The sequence below is a fragment of the Pelodiscus sinensis genome, chromosome 21 (assembly GCF_052426305.1).
Source record: "Pelodiscus sinensis isolate ZL-2025 chromosome 21, ASM5242630v1, whole genome shotgun sequence".
Taxonomy (NCBI): Eukaryota; Metazoa; Chordata; order Testudines; family Trionychidae; genus Pelodiscus; species Pelodiscus sinensis.
The window spans coordinates 23,675,718-23,700,111 of NC_143072.1; the positions used below are offsets into that span (position 1 = coordinate 23,675,718).

Sequence of the window (24,394 nt, forward strand, 5' to 3'; positions counted from 1 at the left end):
GTTCTAAAAGGTGCACATGAGAAAGGACTCTGTGAAAGACTCCCTACAGCCTCCATCCTCAGCAATCCACCTAGGAGAAAAATATAATGGCATATCTTTGAGAAAAGGGCATTATAATGGATAGGATGACAGTTCCTAAAACTATATGTTTACTTACAGTATATTATTCAGCCACTAGAGGTCTCTGTGTGCTGTACAGAGTTTCAGGCAGGGTGTGGTCTCTGGTAAACAAAGGTGAAAAAGCTGCAACTCAAGCTACGTGGGTGCCTATTTGTTTGCATCTGTAGCTGTTTTCTTTAATTAATACCTGACCTGTTGTTTCAGAAAACATGGAGATGCCATATATCATGACATGGTGCCAGATGTAATCCTATGAAAGAAGGAGTTTCTTGACTACAAAATTTGTTGAGCTGCAGTGTCTAAACTTTACCATACTCTCAGAACATGACACATGGTTTCAGATACCCACCAACTTCAAAAGAAAGAAAGGTGGTTTCTAGATGAGCTCTCTCATTTATACATTGCGTAGAGAAGCTGAGTACATTTTCAGTGCTTATGTGCTAGAGGAGTAAACAAAGTTGAGCCCTGAGACATTCCTTAAGAGCCTGATGGCTGCTTTGTCAGCTGAAACATACCACCATTAAGGAAAAGGCCTGTTTTCTATAAAGTGTGGAGAATCAGTTAAAGTCTTTGTTAAAAGTCTATTAGGAGTTAGGAACACTGAAAATTTGGGGCTAGTAAAAGTGAAAATATTTAGGACAAAATCGTAACTGGCTTTTTGGATAAGGACTTCGAAGATGCCATCAAATTTAAATGTCACCTAAGAGAACACAATTGAGATGCTTCTTCACTCAACCTATTCAAAGCTAAGACTAGGTATGTTAACGGGTAACTGGTTAACCAGTTACTCAGCTCCACTGGGCCCCAGTGCAGGGCCAGAAGCTACAGTCCCATGTGGAAGTAGACCCAGAAGTGGCAGCATCTCCTGGAAGCGGCAATGGCTCTGCTGACCCCATGCAGGGCTGCCACTTCCAGCCCTGTGCGAGCTGGGAGCAAACAGCCCCATGCAGGGCCAAAAGCAGTTGGGCTGGAGTAGCCCCTGCCTACAGTGAGGAGGCCACTCTACCCTGGCTGCCAAAGTGGGGAGGCCACTCTACCCCGGCTGCTCCAGCCTGCCCCCATTTAATCAGTTAACTGGTTAAACTCAACATTTAACCAGTTAATTAATTAAACAGGATTTTATATCCCTAGCTAAGAGACAGCAAAAGCACTTGAGAGAGTCATTTATAAATATTCCCAACCCAGCAATGGGAGCAGACGGTGCAAACATTCACAGCCAATATACCTACATCACAGATAAGCAGCAAGCAATGCAAAGTGTACACTCAACCTCAGTACTTCCTCCCCTTTTTTCAAGTCACATTTAAGTGATGAGCCTTCATATACCAGGATTTTGAGCAGGATTCCTCTATTTCCGGAGGACAGAATTAGAGTCCAAAGCCTATCAACACTAATGGAAAGACTCCCAATGGCTATGTGGGCTTTGAATGGGGCCATTAGTGAAGCTAAGCAGAATTCTTGCTTGCTTGATTATTTTTCCAGTTCTTACAAAACTCTACATTTGAGATGAAAAAAACTGGGATGGTGCTTTTTATTTAAGAAGCAAGTTTTTCAAAGATGAAAGGACAGCAATTAGACCAGAAACACTGCTTACTAGACATATTGAAAACAGTCCCAGGTTATTCCTGACACTGACCTTTAATCATACAGACTACAAATAAAACAATTAAAATAAAGCAGGACTCCATAAAGAAGTATAAAGCTGCCACTTAGAAATCTCAAGACAATAGCCAGATGCATAATTACGTGATTATTCTGCTCCTATGATAAAACAGCAATTAGGAAACCTGAACTCTATTCCAGGCTTTGATCCTTTTTCCCTCCATGAACTATGAAAGATTAATGGGAAGGTGCTAACCAGGTTCGGCATTTAACACAGGATTTAAAAGGGGAATAAATCTGATGTGTACAGGAATGTGGTCTCTTTTATTGATGGTCCTTGGTCATTAGAATTAATTCAACAAGCCACGAAATTATTACAGGAAGGAATAAAATGCTGATACATCTCAGAGTGTGGCCTTGGGAGACATCTCATCTGTTTTGGAACCTACCAACCAATGAGGTGTCAGGGAGCAGCAGTTTTATATGGCTATTATTGGCAAAGTACAGAGAAGCTGTTTATTGCTGACATTTCCTATCAGCACTCTGGGTGACTGAGAAGTTGAGGTGAGTGGCTTCTATTTATGCCCTCTGAATAAACAGGCAAATGCAATGATGAATCTCTATTTGTTTCCTAAGCTAAAAGGGCCTCAGTTTATACGGGATGATAGAATGCACGGGCTCCTTCAGGCAACTTACGCTGGCTAACAGGTCAACCTAGAGACTGCAACAACATTAAGATCTGGATCTTGAGCATCCTAAGAGAAAGAGAGAACAGTTCTGATCCACCCCAATCAAGATTTAAACCATCTACGATACAGAACCAAAATGCATCCCTTGAAATATGGCAGGTGCCCTACTGCATAATACCAAAGAAGTGATCAGCACAGCACAGCACAAAAGCTTGTCTCCTTCACCAACAGAAGTTGGTCCAATAAAAGGTACTCTCTCACCTATCACCTGGTGTCTCTGATACACTAGAACGACCAGAGCCACAACAATGCAAAAAAAAAATTTACATACTGGACTGGTGGCATTATGATTCAAACTCCTCTAGGAAAAACAGCAGCTAACCAAGCACGGCATTGGGAAGAACTGATCAATTAACCTTGACAATCTAACTGGACCTGAATAGACACCATATTGTATTTAGTTCTGGACATCTCATTACCAGAGACACAAAGGAGTTCAGAGATGAGAAAATGAAATAATTAAAGGGCCACATGGTTTGACTGCCTAGGAAAGTTGGAAAGAACTTGCATAGGAATAACTTGGCCAATGTATCAACCAGCAGCAGGAAGATACTAGCACCATCTCAGACTACCTGCAGGATATCTGTGACACAAAGGAAGAAAAATTATTTAGTCCTGCGCAAGACGCTGACATTAGAAGCAATGGGAGGCTATTCAGCAAAGGTGAAACGTTCATGATGGTGAGATTTATTCAGCTGCAGAATAGTTCCCTGGTGGGAAGCGGATGATGCCCTATTGTTTGGATGATGGAACCAAACTTTAGCAAAGCAATTGTAAGGAACAATCTTGCTCCAGCTAACGGAAAGAATGTATGACCTGAAAGGGGTTCCCCCCCTCCCAATTCCTATGTAGCTTTATATTTCAGGGATTACTATTGGGAAAAATCTCACAAAGTGGCAGGGTTGAAGGAAAGGAGTTTGATTTATGTAACAAAAAATGTTATAGAACTAATTAGAAGGGAGTCTATAAACTTTGAGTCCCCATACTTATCAGCATCACTACTCCCAAGATAATCTGCTCATGGATTTTGTGCCAGGCAGATCAGAATGGAGCCATGAAAAGACTGCCAGGGGACTGGCTGGATTAGCTCACCCTCAGAGAAAGCACAGGTTCAGTAACCTTCTTCAGAAATTGTTTTTTTTTAAATGCACTATAAAAGAAAGGTCTGTTTTTCTTCTGCTTTAATTCCTCCCTTCATTGAAACTAATTTTAATGGTCCTGAAAATCAGCAAGTAAAGTTGTGCATTTAGAGCCCCATGCAAAATGTCAGTACATGTCTCCTTGGGAGGCATGGAGATAATTTACTGTGATTTCAGAGAAGTATTTCTGAAGATCTCTTCAGCAGGTAGAGGCTCAGGCATTTTTGCCTCTGTAATCTAATTACAGCACGTCAAGGGCTTTTGGAGGGGGGTGAGCTAATGTTGCATTCTGAATCCACCACAGGCTGCAAGCTGACATGTAGGTGCATTAGTGTATCCATTGCACAGCCACAGGTTTTTATAGCTGCAGAACCTGATTCACCCTTGGCTTGCATTGGAGTAAATCACTAACAAGTCCATGGGTATTAATAGGGTTACAATGTGTAATCCAACCCAGCAATTTACCGGGGATGACTGAAAAGTTGACTCTTCTCCCTACAGTATCACAGAATCATAGAACCATAGATCTGGAAGAGACCTCAGAAGGTCATCAAGTCCAGCCCCCTGCTCTAGGCAGGACTAATTCCAACTAAATCAACCCGGCCAGGGCTTTGTCAAGCCGAGACTTAAACACCTCTAGGGATGGAGACTCCACTACTTCCCTAGGTAACCCATTCCAGTGCTTCACTACCTTCCTAGTGAAACAGTTTTTCCTAATATCCAACCTGGACCTCTCCCACCACAACTTGAGATCATTGCTCCTTGTTCTGCCATCTGTCACTACTGAGAACAGCCTCTCTCCATCCTCTTTGGAACCTCCCTTCAGGAATTTGAAGGCTGCTATCAAATCCCCCCACTCTTCGCTTCTCCAGACTAAACAGACCCAACTCCCTCAGCCTCTCCTCATAAGTCATATGCTCCAGCCCCCTAATCATTTTGGTTGCCCCCCGCTGGACCCTCTCCAATGCGTCCACATCCTTTTTGTAGTGGGGGGCCCAGAACTGGACACAGTACTCCAGATGCGGCCTCACCAAAGCCGAATAAAGGGGAATGATGACATCTCTGGATCTGCTGGCAATGCTCCTCTTAATGCAACCTAATATGCCATTAGCCTTCTTGGCTACAAGGGCACACAGTAATTGTGATTACTGTCAGAACAGTAACACCCTATACATCTGAAGCACTTCTCATCCAGAAAAGAAACCAAATCCTTTCCAGAAACTTTCCAAAGTATAAAGGGAGAACTTTCCTGCCCAGCAGTGACTACCGCATGGTCCCACTGGCACTAGCTACAGGTTCGTGGTAGGTAAGGGAGCTGAAGCTATTGGAAAACAGTTTGCATATGACTCCAACTAATACTTCTACATGGAGACTTGTAGAAACAGATCCTGCAAGGTGCTGAGTGTGCTCACAACCCTTCTAGTCCTCAATGACTGTAAGCAGTCAGGACCTTAAAGTGTGACTCATGATTGGTCTAACTCTGCTCCTGTTGAAGTCAATGGTATGTTTTAGCATTGATTCCAAATGGGGCAAGCTGAGTGCTTTCAAAACTCCTGCCCTTGAGAGGTATCCCAGAGACATGCTAGCACTCTCCTAGCTTCAGCATGGACTCGAGGACAGGCTGCTCTTCTGAATTACCAACTCCGATTCTCTACAACACCAGGGCTTTCCATGTAGGTCTCCCATACCTGGATTGCTCATAGCTTACCCCACTGAGCTGGTGAACTCTGGTAGGGTCACAGCCCAAGGCAGGCTGCCTGCAGGCTCTCTGGAATGCAAGAGGAGAGACATTTCAATTCAGTCAGTGCTACTTTCAAGCAAACAGGAGAGAGCAGCATTTACTGGATAAGGCAGGGGTCCTTCCCTGCCTGTGGGAGTGGATTCTAGTCCTCCCAGCAGCAAAGGGTGTTTTGCTAGTGTTGACTTCAATGGAATCAGGAATGAGAAAATAACAAAAAAGTCTTCCCGCTTCCACCTGTTCCCCTGCTCAAAGGATTTTTGTTTTCCCAAAAAACACTTAAGGCTACAGGAATGCATATTTCTCCACTTTGCAGAGGTTAAGGACGGGATAGTGTCGAACCTCAGACGGACTCCTGTCCACAGAGCCCATTCTTTGTGTAGCTAGAAGACGGAGTCCTCATAGGTCTTCTATCTTCTCAAACTAGGAATGCTCACTTATCTGCTCAGAACAGTTCAGAGATGCAATTATGTTTTACGGTACTAAATGGTCCCTAATGTCATGAGCAATTACACTTTCAGTAATTTCAATTTTAAAATGGCCTTCAAATCTCTCTCTTTCTCTCTCTTTTTAATGAAATACAGCATTGCAATTAACAAGCACAAAAACTGCCTTTGGTATTAAATATAAAGATGAAAAACTTAGCAAGCACTTGGGCTTTGAAATATCGGAACGATGAATGAAGAGATCAGTCATGGAGCAGCTGTTAAGAGAAGGTCCCTGCACACATGCAACGTGACTCACCAAGACAGTTCAACAGCAGAGTCTCTGCAAAGGGGCAAAAGGAGATGCTCACCACTGTGCAGCGGGGTCATCTCTTCTCAGCATTAAGAGTCACACTGAAAGGAGATGCTTTCAAAGCCAAATTTTCTATGGCATTTGATTGCTGCAGAGACATAGGGAGGAAGAACTCTTTGATATCTACAAACGAGTAGAGTAAACCAAGCGACTTGTCTGCCAGGAGCTGCCATGGGGAATTCAGTCTCTACAAGTCAAATGATAGGTGAGGGCACTCAGCACCTGGCAGCTCAGATTTGTTCCTGCAGCGCCTTCAACTCCCATTAACTCCAGATCTCTGCCAGGTCATCAGGCAGATGTAATCACAATTGTGGCTTTCCACCCTCTCCACACATCCTATTACTCTGAGCGTTTTGCTCTTCAGCACTCGACCTATGTGGCATTTTGGAAGACCATGACTTGTTGGCAGTGCAATAGTGGTGTCAGTGTACACAGATGCAATCTAATAGCTATTTTTGGAATACCAATAAAATAAAGCAGTATACTTAATGATCCCCTTTGGCATCACTGCAGGCATGCTTAATGCAGCACCCATGAGCACATGCAAAAATTTGAAAGGGTACGTCTATACTGCATGCTTATTTCAAAATAAGCTATTCCAGAAGAAATACTCTGAAATAGCTTATTTCGAAATAGCACGCCTACAGTACAGGGAAGCCTCAAAATTAGTCCAAGGCAGGCTTCCCTAATGTGGACATGCAACCTCAATTTAGATCCCTACAAGGCACTGCGTAGTAATTACTTTGAATGGCCCTGGGGAGGAGCTATTTTGAAATAGCAGCTGTGGAGCATCCACACTACTGCTATTACGAAATAGCTATTTTGGAATAGGTGTTATTCCTTGTGGAATGAGGTTTACAGACGTCAGAATAAGCCATCCGTTATTTTGAATTTATTTTGAAATAATGGAATTGCTGAGTAGACACTCGCACTGTTATTTCGGAATAATGGCCATTGTTCTGAAACAACACTGCTGTATAGAGGAACCCAAAAGGGGGAAAGGAGGAAGCTATATTGCCTGAGTCTGCCTGAAAGCTTCCTAAAGTTGGTAAGAACCTTCTATTGACTCCAGTAAGCTATGGCTCATGGTCAATGAGAGTAAAATCCATGGCAGTCAGCAAGTTTAGCTGCAGAATCCCTTCTGTGCCACTAGTACTTGCCTTGGAAAGGAGCTTGGGTGGAACTCTGGTCTCCTAAACAGTCCACACCAAAAGAGATGGGATGAAAAGGTTAACAAATGGCAAATTGCTGGGGATGGGAAGAGCCAGTCCACTCAAATTTAGGCCTATTAAGACACTGCCACATGGTTCATTCATTGGCTTGAATTGCTTGAGGCTACTAGCCATGTGGCCTGGTCTCAGACCTTTGCTGCAGCCAGGAGGAGGAAGGAGGACACCTGGGAAGACATGAGCCCTGTGTGCAGATCTCCCTCAAAGAGCCTACCTGAATTTTCACTGAATTAGAACTGCTAAGACAGGATAAAAACTGGATTGCTCCCCCATCACTGCCATTTTGTGGAGGAAACTAACATCAGGCTTCCCCATATGCCATCCATAGCTCAAACAGCAGATATGCTCTGGCAAATTCAACCCTGGTGTAAGTTGAGGCAACTCCCACTGTCTGACATGGTAAAAGCATCTGGTTGCTCTGATGCTGAGTTTGGCTCATGGATTGTAAACCAGCTGGGGATATGTCAGGACACATGATCTAGAGAAGAGAATGGTCTAGTAGTGATTAAAGCACTAGCTTATGACTTAGGAGACCCAGGTTCAAATTCTTGTCCACCACACACTTCCTGACTGACCATGGAAAAGGTCTATATTCATTACAGCATAGTGGCACAACTATGGTGCTCTAGCACAGTGTTTCTCAACTAGTGGTACCAGTCCCCTAAGGCATACTCTTGGGAAGTTTGGGGAAATACGTCAACACAATTGAAATTTGGAAAAAAAATGAATTTTTGTTTTAAGTTTTACAGTGTTTTATTATTTTTGTACTTTTTACACCCAAAAATTTCATCGCCCACCCAGATACAATTAAGTTGATTAAACAAATGTGTTGCAATGGTAAAAATAATTTTGTGTATCTGAAAATTGTAGGTACTGGGGGTACTTATAATGTGTGGATTTTTGGGTTTATTTTTTGAAAAAGGGGTACTTTATAAAAAAAGGTTGAAAAACAGTGTTCTAGCATAGATGCTTCCTAAGCCAATGGAAGAGGTTTGTCCCCTCTGAGAGGTGGTAACTATATTAGTAGAACTTTTCCATCAACCTAGCTCTGCATTTCTCAAACTGAGAGTTGGGACCTAATTTTAATGAGGGTCATCAGAGCTGACATGAGACTAACTGGGGCCTGGAGCCAAAGCCAGAGCCCAACAGCTTCAGCTCTGGATGGTGGGGCTCAGGTTTTAGAGCCCTGGCCTGGGGCTGAAGACCTTGGGCTTTGGCTTTTGGCCTTGGCCTCCCTACCTGGCGTGGCAGGGTTCGGGCTTTGTTTTTGGCCGCCCCTCCATCCTGGAGTTACTAAGTGACTCCAGGATGGAGGACAGGATAGCTTCTGTCCTCCATCCTGGAGCCACTTAGTAATTCTGTTGTGAGAAGGAGCTCACCATGCAAAAATGTTTGAGAATTCCTGACCTAGCTGTATCTAGAGTGGAGTTTAAATTGACTTGAATACATAGCACAGGGCATAAAATTTTTCACAACCCTGAGTGATGTAGCTAAGACCTAGGGTTTAGGCATTGACTAGACTCAAGTCTCTCTCTGCTTCCCTTCCCTTCTATACACTGGGGATACTAATACTGCCTTTACCTGACAGGGGTGCTGTGAAAAGAAATGGAATAAAGATCATGAGATGTTCAGGTTCAAAGAGAATGGAAACCAAAGAAGTACCTAAGACAGATGGGAATTCCAGCCTGGTTCCAGCATAACAGTTCTTTACAGGAAAGAGTCTAATTAGCCTAGCCAAAATCCATTCACCTTTGATCTATTCTCAACACAGTAATTACAGTGCAAACAAATGCCCCTTAAAAACTGCAGCAAAAAACTCATCAGAAAGGAATACTGACCTGCTCCCATAGAAAAACTCTCAGCTGACTGGCTAGCAGAGCTCTTGGTGAATTATATGTACACAAACTGTATTCCCCACCATTGAAATGCAGCCATCGCTTGGTGTCAAACATGGCAGCTTTCCAACAACATACAGCAGGACTGCACTTTGTCTCAAGATAAGTAGTAAAGAAGAATAGTTTATCCCATATAAATGCCTTTCAATCAGTAAAATATCTCAAGTGAAACTGTAAGGAGATTTTCAGGTCTGATTTAGGGATGTTAAGTATCGGTTAATTAACTAATAAAGTACCCAATTAGTCAACGGGGGGGGGGGGGGGAGGGGGCACTCCTGCTGTAGCACTACACTTTAAATGTAGTAAAAGCCCGGCAGGCTCTTCCTACATTTAAAGTGCAGCACCACAGAAGGAGTGTCCCTCTTATCGACTAATCGCGTAGTCGATGGAAATTCCATCATCTACTCAATTAGTTAATTAACCGATATTTAACATCCCTAAATCACACCTGAAAGTCTTACTACATTTAAAGTGCATAGCTGCAGCGAGGTTAGCTCCTGGGGGGCAACGTGAGCCAGGACTGAATAATCCCGGCACAGTGCCCCGGGGACCACTGCAGCTCTGCCTACACTGCCCCCCCGCACTGTGGAGAAGGTGCTGGGGGGAACTGACTTTTAAGCACCAATTCTCGCTTCCCTCCACTTGTTGCCTCTGATACAGAGGCAGCGGGGGAGAGGGTGAAGCAACTAGCTGAGTAGTGACTCTACTAGTCACTTAAATCCCTAGTCTGATTGATGTGTTACTCAAGCTGCAATACACCAACCCACCAGGTTTAACAGTTTTCTACTTGCAAAAAGGTCACAAGTGCTTTAATGCACTTAAACCTTGGATTTAAAATCTCACTTATTCAAATAAATCACTTCCATTGACTATTGGTTGCTGGCATGTTGGACTTGATACAGTGTCAATAAAATTACTATAATATTATCCAGGCACCTGTTGAAATCAATGGTAATTTGTGTAGTAAAAATATTCTTTTTGCATAATCTGAATTGCAAAGACAAATAAAGGGTTATTAATAGCAGAAGCAACATATGCTAAGGAGCTGCTTTGCGGATGTAAATATCCTGATCATTTCCAAACTGAGTTTTCTCCCCCTTGCTTATTCCCAGCATCTTTGTTCACAGGTCTATGTTATCAGCTAACATTGCCATGTCATCTGTAGACTCTGCATCTCTTGGTGCCTCTGTTCTCATCACCACCTTTAAACAGCTGGTAGTTAATATCTTCATTAGGATTTAGCTGCTTAATGATTTTCTTCGCCCAAAATAAATGTCTTCCTAAGAAACTCTCTCAGTGAATCACTTGTAGCAGATGTCACAAGATGCAGTACATCAGGATAGGCCTGTGATCTGAGCTAGAAATAACATTTCCTACAGCTGATATTTATAACACTATCAGTTCTCTACTGCACGGAAGCAGAATTCTAGGGCCTTGCAGGTCAGCTTCCTGTCGGAGGAGTTTGGGTATATTCTAAATGTAATTTCCTTTAATTACACATACACACCTGCCATGAGAGAGAAGCAGGCATAAGAAATCTCAACCCATCTGCCAACACCCATATTCCCAAGTAAGTACCTCATCCCAAGAACTGCCTTCACAGATACTGAACAAACACTGCACTATCTGCTGTTCTCTCTGGCAAAGAACAGCATATCAAAAACTAACGTAGCACTTACTCCAAAAACTAAATACTGTGAAAAAAGATGTATTGAACTATGTGTAACAGTAGCCTTCAGTGACTCTTGACTCAGTATTATTATCTGAAAGTTACAGTTCCTATAATAATGAGGAGTTCTGTGGCACCTTAAAGACTAACAAATGTATTAGGGCTGCAGCTCACTTCGTCAGATGCACCAAGTGGAAGCTTCACTTGGCAAGGATTTACATGCAAACAGATTTGGAAGTGTTACATCAGCGCTAATGAGGCTAATTCAATCAGGGTGGATTATGGCCCACTTCCAACATCTTATGAGAAGGTGGGAAAACTTAAAGGGAAAAATTACTTTTGGTAATGAGGTAGCCATTTTTACTCCCTATTCAGACCCATTCTGATGGTGTCAAGTTTGCATATGAATTCCAGCTTAGCAGTTTCACCAGCTGAAATCTAGTTTTGAAGTTTTTTTGCTCAAGTATGGCAACTTTCAAGTCTGTTGCTGAGTGTCCTGGGAGGTTAAAGTGCTCTTGATATCTGATTTGTGACCATTTACTCTTTTGCAGGGACACAGTCTAGTTTGTCAAATATAACAGCAGAGGGGCACTGCTGGCACATGACGGCACGTATATCACATTAGCAGAGAAGGTGAACAAGCCCCTGATGGTATGGCTGATGTGGTTAGGTCCTATGATGTGTCACTAGGGTAAATATGTGGAGACAGTTGGCAACAGGGTTTGTCACAGGAATTGGTTCCTGAGTTAGTGTTTCTGTTGCACGGTATATAGTTCGTGGGGATTATTTGTATTAGTCCTCCTACCTGAATTAGCTTCATTAGCACTGAGGTAACACTCCTATCTCTGTATGCATATAGAAATCCCTTCAAACTGAAGCTTCTACTTCATACATCTGACTGAAGTGAGCTGTAGTCCACAAAAGCTTATGCCCTAATAAATGTATTAGTCTTTAAATTGCCATAGGGACACCTAGTTGTTTTTGCTGAAATAGACTAACACAGCTTCTTGTCTGATACAGTTCCTATAATGCCTACATGTATTGCACTCAGATGGCACCTTTCGTCAGAGGATCTCAAAACCTTTTACGAAGATGGTTAGGTATTATGATGTTTTACAGGTGGGGAACTGCAGCAGACAGAGGATAAAGGACTTGCCCAAATTCACACAGTCACTGATGGCATCACAATAGAACCCAGCATCCACGGCCCCCAGCTCTATGCCCCCCAAACATGACGCCATGCTGCTAAGATTGGCTTACTTTAGATCCGAACAAAGATATCATTAGTGTTTGACAGACCGTCTGAGAATAACCAATTGCTCTGGACCAACAAGCTGACTATACAGCAAAAAGAAACATGAGCAACAGCTCTAACTATGTAAAAGCAGCCCTGAACGATGATCTGGCATAATTTCCCTAACAGCAGCAAATATTGTAACAATAACTAATAAAAAATCCATGCACATGCACTCTCTGCAGTGTATTATAAAGGAAATGGAATAGAAGACAGTTTTTCAATCTGTTTTGCTTTTTATACTTCTATTGGTACCCAGACACCATAATAATGTGTGTAACACAGAGACTTGTTTCCCTGGCAGGTTGCAGGCTACTGGGAAGAAGATGGGAGAACTACAGTGTTCCAATAAATATATAGTAAGATCCTTCCCCACTGTCAAAAAGACACGCTACAGTTGCTTGTGATCTGGTAAAATGTACCAAACTGATTTTGTGGGTGTTTGCCTCCCCTCACCCTCCAATTACTTACCCCTTACATCTCTTTACCTTAATTTGTGTAAGTGCTTTGACACCTCATTAGCAGCTCAATTAGAAACAATGAAAACCATCTGAAGAAAAGGAACTCAACAGAACAAATGGTTGTACATCTCAAAGGCTCAGCCTGATTTTGAATCATGTACAGAAAGCAACTCAAGTACAAGAATAAAACTCTGGCATGTCCCCGTGGCACTGCACCCCCCAGTGAGAGACAGGCACAGCACTTCCCAGATATCCACAAGCTCATTTTTGCAACCTTCACATGGGAAATATTATCTCCACAAAACAGTATAGCCACTGAGAGCCGGAATGATTTATCCAAGGTCACAGGGAAGCTCAGAACAGTGATAAAAATCTTGCTTGACTCCTAGTTCAGGGCCTTATCCACGAGAGCAGCCTGCCATCACTAGACAGTCAGACAGACACTGAAAGGGCCACGTTGAACCAGTGGCTTAAAGTGCACTTCTTGTCAATGTTAGGCTGTTGGTGTGCTGAGACCATTACTGGGCGTGCTGACCAATACAGTTTCAATGTTCTCCTTTGCTCCCCTATCTCCATCTCTTGTCTTATACCTAGATTGTGAGCTGTCTGGGGTGGAGACAGGGTAATGCATGGGAGACATGAGGGGTCAAACATGTGTCCCCCAAATGCCATGGACAGGAGGAGCAAGGGGCCAGCCAGCCTCTCACGGCAGAGGTCTGCCCCCACCCCATTCACCAGCAGTGGTGAGGGAAGTGGAGCAACATGGCTCCAGCTCACTCTGCTCCTCCAGCTCTGTCACTCGGGAGGGGAGAGTCCACCCCAACACTCACCTGCAGGTAGCAGAGCAACTGTCAGAGGAACAGGGCAAGTTGGGGCCGCGTTGTTCCACTTCCCCTGCTGCTGCCAGTGTGTGCAGGGGGCCAGAACCCTGCTGCCAGCATCAACCCCCCTTTTCTGCTATTCCCCTGGGCCACCTTGGGTGGAGGAAGATGTGAGGCAGGGGCAAAGCAAGGTCAGGGAAGAAGTGGAGACAGAGTGGAGCAAGGGCAGGGAGGGGGCAGAGCAGAAGCGGAAAGAGATGGGAATCTGGGGCAGAGTGGGGTTGGCGCAGCGCAGCCCTTCCCCAGGCTGTGGGGGTATCATGTGGCTGATGGCCCCCAGGCCCTCATCACCAGTCTCCCCTGGACAGAGACTGTCTTTGTGTTCTATGTTTGTACAGCATTGAGCAAAATGAGGTCCTTGTCCATGACTGGGGTTCCTACGGGCTATAGTAATGCAATTAATAATAAAGAATAATACTTCTCTGGCCCTCAGATACAACTTGCAAGTGGTGTTCCTCCGTCCACCTGGCCCGGTGTATCATCAGCTTCTTTACTAGGAGAGATTTCTCCTTTGGCCTTAACCTTCTAGCTTCACCCCTTTGATCCATCAATGATTTGTTCCTCAGTCCCAGCTCCTTCACTGGCTTCTCTTGCCTTTGCATCAACTTTTCCTTGTGGTCAGAGCACCAGGGTAGGAGACATGGTGGTCGGCAATCCAAGGATCACAGGTAGGGCAGGAGGGCCAATACTAAATTTCTCACTTAATAACAAACATGCTACCCTTCCACTTAGAGTCTCATAAAAACAAATTAACGGTTCTATTCTGTCCAGCCTATCATCCAGCTTTTGCTCCTTGAAAGTTCTGGGCTTTCAATTGCTGCTAGTCTACTGAGAAACATGTGCAAAGACAGACACAGGCTGGATAGGATTGTTTTTGTTCTGTACTTATGTGGTGGTGAACCTGGGCTAAGCACAGCAGAGTTAGTTAAGACATTGTCTAAAGACAGAGACACAACATATAGGAAAGGATGGAGGCAGCATAGAAAGGAACATTGTAGTGGACTGGAAAGGAAAAGGGAAAACATTATTCAGCGCACACACTGCTTCCTATATTCCCCGACAACAGAGGTCTCCAACCTTTGTACACCCAAGATCTATTTTAAATGTCAGGGCAAGCCAAGATCTACTTCACCCCTTCCTTGAGGCCCCACCCTTTCCATTCCCCTTCTCTCCATCATTTTCTGTCCCCAGCCCTTACTCACTCTCACTGGGTTGAGACAGGAGGTTCAGGCTCTGGGGTGAAAATGAGGGATTTGGGTGTGGGAAGGGGTAAGAGGTGCAAGCTCTGTCAGGGAATTTGGGTGCAGGAGAATGTGGAGAAGGGGATGCTTGCTCAGGGAGGGGACTCTAGGCTGAAGAGTGTTGGGGTCAGATGGAGGGTTGGGGTGCTGAGCAAGCTGCAGGCTGGTGGAGGTGGGGTGCAGGAGTTTGGTTTGGGGGTATATGAGGGGCTCAGGGCAGGGGGGGTTGGGAGTATGATGGGCTCCGGGGACAGGTTTGCGATGTGTGGATGGTGCTGGAGTGTTGTGGCAGAAGACTGGAGATATGGGGGTGCAGGAGTTTGAAGATGAGAAGGGCTCAGGGCAGGGGTTCAGGTGTATGATGGGCTCAGGTTTGGGGTCTGAGAGAGGTGCAGGAGTTTTATGATGCTGTGGCCAAATGGGGGCTTGTTGGTCAGGCTTCATTTTTAATAAAATATTATGTCCAACACACAACGTTTCATCCTTGTCTTTATTTATGGGAGAGGTGGGGAACCTGTTTTGGATCAGGGGCCACTGACCCATAGGAAAATCAGCTGGGGACCACACAAGAGAGATGCAAAAAACCCAACCCCTCCAAAACCCACCCAAGCCTCACTGATGTGGCCCCACTTGAGACACCTCACTCCCCTGGCACTTCAGCCCCATGGGGGGGAGGGTAGGACTGAGGTTCAAGGCCTCAGGCCAGATTAACTCTTCTGGAGGTCCAGAGTTAGTGGATTTTGTAAGGCCCTCTACACTCTGAGGTGGGGACAAAAAATGCGGGATCCAGTGTGCGGGACAGGGCTGCCAGTGAGTGGGATAGGGATGGGGGAGCAGAATCTGGGTGGAAAGTAGGGTACAGGAGGAAGCTGGGGGTAGTTGTCTAGCCAGGAGGGAGGGGGCAGGAGCAGGGTGCTGGTGGGAGGTCTGACTGGGGTAGAGTGCTGGTGGGTGTCTGGCCGGGGGGAGGGTGCTGGTAGGAGAGTCTGGCCAGAGGAGAGGGGGCAGAGGCAGCTCAACCGGTACCTGAGAGTATGGAAGTGTGGCTCTTTTTGAAAAATCCAGCCACTCCGGATCCTGCCCCACCATCTTAAACCCCCCCCCACCACCACCACCCCGAGCACAGGGAAAGAAGGCGCGTGTGCTGTTGTGGACAGGGGAGGAGCGCACACTTTGTCTTCCCTTCTTTCCCTATGCTGCCTTCTTTCCTGCAGCGTGGGGGTGGGGGATGTCCCAAGGCTCCGCGCCAGATCCAGCTTTGGATCTGGCGCGGAGCCGTGGGTCTTCCCCCACACACCGCAGGAAGCCAGAGCTAGCTCTATTTTTGCGGGAGGCTATAGCACCAGCGCAGGCTCCTCGTTGCCACCAATGTCATTTTCTTATTTCATATTACATAATACATGTCCCTTATTTTGGAATATCATGGTCACAGATCATAATGGTTATACCATAAGTCTATTCCTCATTTTACTTCAGCACAATTCAGCTTTCCAAAAGGAACCCCATCCCAAACCCTATACTTGTTTTCAATGGGGCTTACTCCAAAGTTAAGTGCACTCAAAGCACAGTCAGTCTTAGCATTTTTGGTAACTTGGAATCTGATCTGCTTCAAAATGACAGTTAGTGTTCTGAGGACTTGTCTGTTAGAGTTAATAAAATTTGAAAATTAAAAAAAAGTTTACGGCCATCAGCCTACAACTCAGGAGACTGCTGCAATTGCAAATGTGAAACATTCATGTAACATTTAAGATTTAGTTTAATAAAATGCATGTGCTATTGTGTTTGTGTATATGATTTAGTTCTTACCATTCCTAATGTACTGCTGCTGCATCTGCAGCTTGATACAGGTAATGAATATTATATACTATTTCCTATATTAAATAAAAAAATAAAGTTATCTTGAAAAAATTAAAGTATAACCTGTTAGGGGATAGTGATAGAAATGTAGCCGTGTTAGTCTGGTGTAGCTGAAACAAAATATAGGACTATGTAGCGCTTTAAAGACTAACAAGATGGTTTATTAGATGATTAGCTTTCGTGGGCCAGACCCACTTTTTTTTTTTTTTTGATCTGAGGAAGTGGGTCTGGCCCATGAAACCTCATCATCTAATAAACCATCTTGTTAGTCTTTAAAGTGCTACATAGTCCTGTATTCTGTTAGGGGATGTAACATGCTGTTCTGAGATGTAAATTAACATGTTTTAGTGATCAGTTTTGCACTGTTGTTTGAAGAACTATGTAAAGTAGTATCAGTGAGAAATTTGATTTAAATTAATTATTTTTCTTTAGTGATTTAAAATATTATTTAAATCAATGATTTAAATCACCTTGATTTAAATAAATCCACCCTGCATCTCCCCCTTCCCCCTTATCTACCCTGCTGGACCCCTCCAGTCCTGCTCACTCACGGCAGCTCTCGCAGTAGATATTCAACAGGCTGATTATCACCTCTTCCTTGCTGGTCTGTGGAGACTGGAGTTGTTTTCCTCAGTTCCTCTGCAAGCTTCCAAAGCTCCTTGGGGAGCTGCTGTAACCAGGTCACTGTTTTATTCCCCTTTACTGCAATCTGCCTGTTCTCCCTTTCCTTCTTCTCTCCCCCTCCCCGCCGCCCTCCCGCCACAATCTAGAGCCTCTCTCCCTGAACTAGTCCTCCATGTTCTGAGTCAGTCTGAGCCTTAGGCCCCTCTCTTCTGGTGGAGAAACCCCAGTGCAGCAGATCCCACCCAACATGCACCATCTCCAACAGCTGGAAATTCCAGCCCTAGTGGGTTTCTCTCTGCACCCCTAAGCCTTGTGTCTGCATCCCTCCCTTGCAGGAATCCACATTCTTCTTTGCTCCTTATGGTTTTGATTTTGCAAATCACCAGAATTAAAACATGCTCTTCTACTCTTAAAAGCAATGATGCAAATAGCAGGTTTTCTCCCTGCATTCTTTAAGCCTTTGAAGATTTAGAAGAATCTCTAGGAAGGAAACAAGATGTAGACATTTTTAAGAGAGTAACTGAAGGATTCTCTCTGCTGGGCTGAAACCCTGATGGAGTCCTTACTCTGTGTATATTCTCTTCATACTCAAGCAAAAAAAATGCCCCCAATCTCAATAAGAGTTTGCCGTAAGCTGTGCTCTTCAGGAAGGAGGAGTTGCCTGCTATAGAGGCAGACAGTTTGAAGGGGGTATCTAGGAGATAGAAGGTTAGAGTAGATGACTTACGGCATTTCAAAATGGCATTGAACTGAGGGCTAGAACCTCCACTGTTCGGAGAATGGACCAGATGGGACCTGGGAGGTCCTTCTCTAGAATGTCACTGGAAACACTCCTATATTGATGGTGGGAGTGGGGGTCAGGCCAGAAGGCTCAACAGGTCTATTCCACTTCTCTCTTCTGTCTGAACTGATTTTACAACAGAAATCTCAGGGGGTGGAGGATCAGCAACAGCTTGTTGGTTCATTTAGCCACCTCCTGCCCCTACCAATCCCCCTGCTGTTACTAGCAATGTAAAGGGTTCACCAATTACCGGCTAAGAAGCATTACCCTTATTGGGTGATACTTATGGGTAACCAATTAACCAGTGGCCCTACTAGGGTGAAGCAGCCCCCCACCCGACTCACAGCGGGCCCGGCCTGGCCCAAGCAGCCCCCCGCCTGTTGTGTGGAGGTCTGGCTCAGCTGGAGTAACCACTTGCTTGTGGCACCGCCATGCCACAGGTGGGGGCTACTCCACAGTTAATCAGTTAAACCTAGTATTTAACCAGTTAACATTTTAAATGTTAATTAACATCCTAGCTGTTACCTCTGGAAATATTGGGGGCCAAGCTTGGGAAACACCCCAGTGTCAAAGGGGAATGGTCAAACTGAAAAGAGCAGAAAAGAAAGGTGGTGATGAAATAACATCAGGCTAGAGAAGTAAACCAAGCTGGAAAAGAGACTCTCTCAAAAGGCTTTCCGAAGAGAAGAGTTACAGCCCTGGAAGGGTGGGTAAATTTCAGTATTTCCACTTTCCATGGAGGGCAACAGACACGGATCTGTGAAGTGATTTGCCTAAGCTCACACAGCAAGGCACTGGCCAAGCCAAGAACTAGAACCATGTCACCTGACGAGGCACAGCCACAGGCACCAGTATCCTTCCCCTCCATGTTGTGCCAATACACACAGTTCATCCCCAGCAAAGGCTAAGTACTGTTACTTATAATTGGGACGTCTCCTTGGAGCTAGATGAGAAGTGCAGCCATGGGGAAAGAGCTCTACTGATCATTTTGGAGGGAGATAATGTCTAGTAACAGAAGTTTCCCTGAGTTCCTGCAGGATCTCTGCAGGGCAAGACTTGCCTTTCAACAGAGGCCGAGAGAGGTGATTAGCAGCCTGTATCTATCTGATGCATCACTAGCATTGCTGTGTCATGGCCAGCAGGGATTCACACAAGCCAGAAAAATGAGGGGTCCTGTGGCAACTTGAAACTAATACATTTATTTGGGCATAAGCTTCTGTGGGCTGGAGCCCACTTCAGATGCATAATGTGGATTACAGTTTGACTGGGATATATACACCGATACAAAGATGGGAGTGTTATATTACTATGCAGAGGACCAGCATTAAGGAGGCTAATTCAATCAGGGCAGATGTGGCCCACTCCCAACAGTTGATAAGAAGGGAAGAATATCAAAAAGGGGGGAAATTACTTTTTGTCGTGAACTAGCTCTCTATTCAAGCCCAGTATGATAGTGTCAAGTTTCCATATGAATTCCAGCTCTGCAGTTTCACCTGCAGTCTGCTTTTTTATACTAAAGCATATGTAGGGCAGTGGGCTTGCTCCTCTGAGCTAAGAAGATGATGCCTGGCATCTCCTCACTCAGATTATCCGGAGTTTGGCAAGATGCTGTCTCCGTGATAATATTATTTCCCTGGGAAAGCCTGTAGAGTCCAGTCAGCTGGGAAGTGTTCTGATCTTTGCAATCCCAGAATGTCCCTGTATTGTATCTTGCACAGACACCTTGCTCACAGCACTTACTGAAATAAAGCCCCCAATGCTTCTAAAACATCACTGTTATTTCTGCACCACATCATTATTCCAGGTGTACACGGACATTGCAGACTCATGCATCAGTCAGTGAAGACATGAGGTTAAGGTACTGGACTTATATTCAGGAGATCTGTGACCACATCCCAGTTATGACACTGACTTCCTGTGGTACTTCGGGCCAGTCTCTCAACCTCTCTGCACCTCAGTTTCCCATCCCTAAAATAGGGATGATAATTCTTTCACCTGTCTTTTCTATTTCATTTGTAAACTCTGAGCAGGAGGGACTGCACTCCTTACTAGGTGTATGTAGGGTACTTAGCACAGTAGGGTCCCAGTCTTGGTCAGGGCATTCAGATTATGTCATACAAATACCACCAAACATTAACTGCTCTCTTGCAAGCAGGAAGAGTATTTTAGTTCTTGCCTCTTTACTAGTGGAAAAATAACCACATCTGGCAAACCAGCATCAGCAGTTTTGCTGCCACCTGTTATACTGTAAGAAACATATTTTTAACTTTAACTGCAACAAGACAAACACCAGCTGGCCCATTGGAAACCAGTTTAATTGATTCCATGGTGTCAATGAGAAAGACCAGGAGGGCTGACTCGAACATGTTTAGTCCTTCCAAATGACTACCTAGTGGGGGTGGACAGTGGGTTTTAGAGCCCAAAGTCTAAAATCCTGAAAAATCCTAACAGCTTTTACCCCAGGAAAGAGATGCAGAGCCCCTTAGCACTTTGCTCCTGCATGTGTCTCTGCCCCACCACTAACTGCTCCAATTTCTATTGCCAGGATGAACGAAGATATTCCAATAACTAGAGCAGCCAATAACCCAAATCCAGCTAAAGTTGTTATTAACAGCCTGGCTGCGAATTCAGCTTAATATTGCACTGTCCTCTCTTGCAGACTAGAAAGATTCATCAAGACTGCTCCCAAGCAGATGACATGTGCCACTGAACCTGGGTTACAAGGCTATGAAGACAGAAAACAGTTGTTTGGGGCTCACACATGCGCAGTGCCACCAAAGCCCAAATTTGGCCCAACAGCTTGGTCCTACTGATTCATACTGGGCAGCTTCTGATCTCAGTGGTGGTTGCGCAATTTACAGGGTAACAGCAGTGATTTCAGGGGATCAGGATCTGACTATTGTGTCTGAAGCCTGAGTTTAGCCAGCTACTGGCAGGGAAGTGGGGAAATAAAAGCAACAGTAGAGAGCTATAACATTTCTCAAAGAGAGGACTATATCCTTCCCAACTCTGAACAGCATCTCCAGCTTCCTGGGAGGTCACCCTTGCCTTCCTAGAAGGGAGTGTTGGCTCTTCACTCCTCTCCTTCCCTAAGTCCTCTCCTAGTTTCAGACTTTGGGCCTGATCCTGAAAGCAGCCAAGCACCTTCCACTCCTCATGGACTCCCCCCCCCCCGGCAGGATCCGGCCCCTCTTGATTCACGAGGGGTCACTGGTGCGGATGCCGCCGCCCCGAGGCGCTAAAACGGGGGGCCAAAGACCCGGGGGGCGGGGTTAAATCCAGCCGCGAGCCCCCGCGGGTGACACAGCGGCGCCGTCTGCACGGCAGGGGAGCACTTCGCCCGCTCCGAGGGAGCCGGCCCGAGAGGGGCCGCCAGGGGCCCTTCCTTGGGAGGGCAGAGCCGCGAGCCTGGACCCCAACGGCCGGCAGGAGAGCCCGAGCGCGGCGAGCCCCCCGCCCCGCCCAAGCAGCGCCGCGGCAACTGGTGGCTCTTTGCGCCCTGCGTGCGCTGCCTGAGGGGAGTGGGGGGGGGCAGCTCTCTCCCAGCGAGCTCGGAGGGGGGGGGTCGCCCCCGGCGAGCTCGCTCTGAGAGGTGGAAACTCTACCTGAGGGGGGGGTCTCCCAGCGAGCTCCACCTGAGGGGGGCGGGGGAGGTCTCCTCCCAGCGAGCTCCACCTGAGGGGGGCGGGGGGGTCTCTCCCAGCGAGCTCCACCTGAGGGGGGGGGGGGGGTCTCTCCCAGCGAGCTCCACCTGAGGGGGGCGGGGGGGGGGTCTCTCCCAGCGAGCTCCACCTGAGGGGGGCGGGGGGGGGTCTCTCCCAGCGAGCTCCACCTGAGGGGGGCGGGGGGGGGTCTCTCCCAGCGAGCTCCACCTGAGGGGGGCGGGGGGGGTCTCTCCCAGCGAGCTCCACCTGAGGGGGGCGGGGGGGGTCTCTCCCAGCGAGCTCCACCTGAGGGGGGCGGGGGGGGTCTCTCCCAGCGAGCTCCACCTGAGGGGGGCGGGGGGGGTCTCTCCCAGCGAGCTCCACCTGAGGGGGGCGGGGGGGGGTCTCTCCCAGCGAGCTCCACCTGAGGGGGGCGGGGGGGGGTCTCTCCCAGCGAGCTCCACCTGAGGGGGGCGGGGGGGGGTCTCTCCCAGCGAGCTCCACCTGAGGGGGGCGGGGGGGGGTCTCTCCCAGCGAGCTCCACCTGAGGGGGGCGGGGGGGGGTCTCTCCCAGCGAGCTCCACCTGAGGGGGGCGGGGGGGGTCTCTCCCAGCGAGCTCCACCTGAGGGGGGCGGGGGGGGGTCTCTGGGGGGGCGGGGGGGGTCTCTCCCAGCGAGCTCCACCTGAGGGGGGCGGGGGGGGTCTCTCCCAGCGAGCTGCGCCCGAGCCTGGCAGGCCCCGAGAGCCGGGCTGTGAGACCGGGGGGGGCTTGGTAACTTACTGCAGTCGTCCGACTCGTAGCCCTCAGCGTCCACCGCCTCCTCCTCCGCCGGGCGCCGGGCGGGCTGCTCGGCGGGGCCGCTGGCGCCGTACGCCCCGAAGAGCCGGTCCACGTCCTCGTCCTCGTCGCGGGGCGCCTCGGCGGGGCTGAGGGGCGGGCGGCTGGCGGCGGCGGGGGGGCGGCTGGCGGCGGCGGGCAGGCCGCGCGGGAAGCGCGGGAAGTAGTCGGAGATCTGCTTGATGGGCTTGATGGGGCCGGGGCAGACGTCGATGGCCATGTGCTCCTGGATGCTGATGGTCGCTCTCTCCCCCTTGCGGAGTGTCATGCAGGCGGCTGCGGGCGGGACGCGCCCCCCGCGGAGGAGACGGCGGCCGGGCGGGCTCCCGGGGGCAGCTCGGGCGGGCGCTTCTCGGCCCCGGCCAGCCTCGCCGCACCGCCGCTGCCGCCGGCCGCCCTGGCAGACAGTGCCCGCGCCGCCCGCGCGCGCGGGGGAGAGGGAGCGGGCTCCGCGGGAGGGGGGTGGGCACGCGGGTGATGTCACCGGCTCGCCGCCAAGCGGAGCACCGGCACGCGGGCCGGGGCAGGTGTGCGCTGCGCGAGCCGCCCCCCCCCCTCCTCCCTCCCTCCCTCCCTGCCCCAGCGCCGGGTGCTGCACAAGGGCGGGCTCTGTGGCGGGGCTCGAGCCGTCCTGCCTCGCCCTCCCCGGCGGGGGGACCGGCTCTGCAGCGCGCCCGGGCTGGGTGGAGACCACGGGGGTGAAGCAACACATGGCCCGCGCGTTGCAGCCTTCGCGCTGCAGCCCCGCTCCCGAGCCGCCGCCGCCGCACCTAGCGAGCGAGGCACGGGCAGGAAACCGCGGGTCTGCCCGAGGCTCCGGCCAGGGAAGCCCGGATTGTCGCAGAGCCGCAGCGGGAGCGGGGTCTCCGCTCCCAGCCCTGAGCTGGGCTCACCTGCCGGACCCTGCTTGCCGGGATAAGTCGCCGGGAACCCACCCGCCCCTTCTGCCCCATGCACCGCTCAGCCTGGAGGAACCGACTCGGGAGGGTTCTGGACTCACCAGCCCGCGGAGCCCAAGGGACCGGCTGCAGGGTTCGGCTTGGTCTGCCCCTGAGACAGCCAGACTTGCCCTTGTGCCTGAAGCCGATGCTGGGCTGGGGGGAGCTAGGACTTGGGAGAACCGTTCTTGTCCCCATCCCCAGCTCTCTGGTTGGGGCAAGGAACCTTTATCGGGTGGGGCCATTCACCCACAGAAAAATCAGTGGGGGCCACACAGAAGTGAGAAGCAAACAAAGCCCCTCACTGACAGCCTTCAGGAGAAAGACCCTCCCCACTTCCCTCTCCACACCAGAGCCTAGGGGGGAGGGTGCAGTATAATAGATTTTGCGTGCACCCCCCCCCCCCGCCCTCCAATGCAGGGTGGCTCAGAACCTCAGGGGTCAGATCCAGGCAAGCCTGGGGCTACAATTAGCCACTGGCCTGAGGTTTCCCCACCTCAGCTGCTCAGAGATGGGTAGGATAAAAAAAACAATGCTGCCTTTAGGTTCTTGCCCCAAGGATAACGGCCTAGGCTGCACCTACCATTTCCCCACTACTGAGAGAACTGGAATAGTTTCAGTCCCCATTTTCCACAGTCCAGATGGAAGCATCAGATCCATACTTTGTGTCCAAAGGATTAGGCTGAGAGGCCCCATGGTTGGGGGACAGACGGCCAAGGTCATATTGCAGGAACATTACAAACAGCAGGAAAGGGATTTGCTTCAATGCTTGGTTCTGGCAGTACAGTATGTATTCCTGTATCCAGTGCCCATTTCTGGAGGCAGCAGGAGAGATGCTTGGGGACTTCCAACAGAATTATGCCAAATGCCCAGAAAAAGCAGCTCACTCATTCAT

General features: G+C 48.1%; 1 protein-coding gene across 2 annotated transcripts in view; it reads right to left on the reverse strand.

The window, feature by feature from the left end:
* Positions 1 to 23,501, reverse strand: part of DOC2B (double C2 domain beta) — a 192,713-nt gene extending 169,212 nt beyond the window's left edge. The window contains exon 1 of one of the 2 annotated variants that reach the window (XM_075904663.2): positions 22,505 to 23,106. In XM_075904663.2, coding sequence (XP_075760778.1) covers positions 22,505 to 22,829 — 325 coding nt within the window. In that variant the 5' untranslated portion in view covers positions 22,830 to 23,106. Of the gene's footprint in view, positions 1 to 22,504 lie in introns of both variants that reach the window. The other variant, XM_089772149.1, reaches the window with a different exon arrangement.
* Between the last annotated feature and the right edge of the window lie 893 nt (positions 23,502 to 24,394).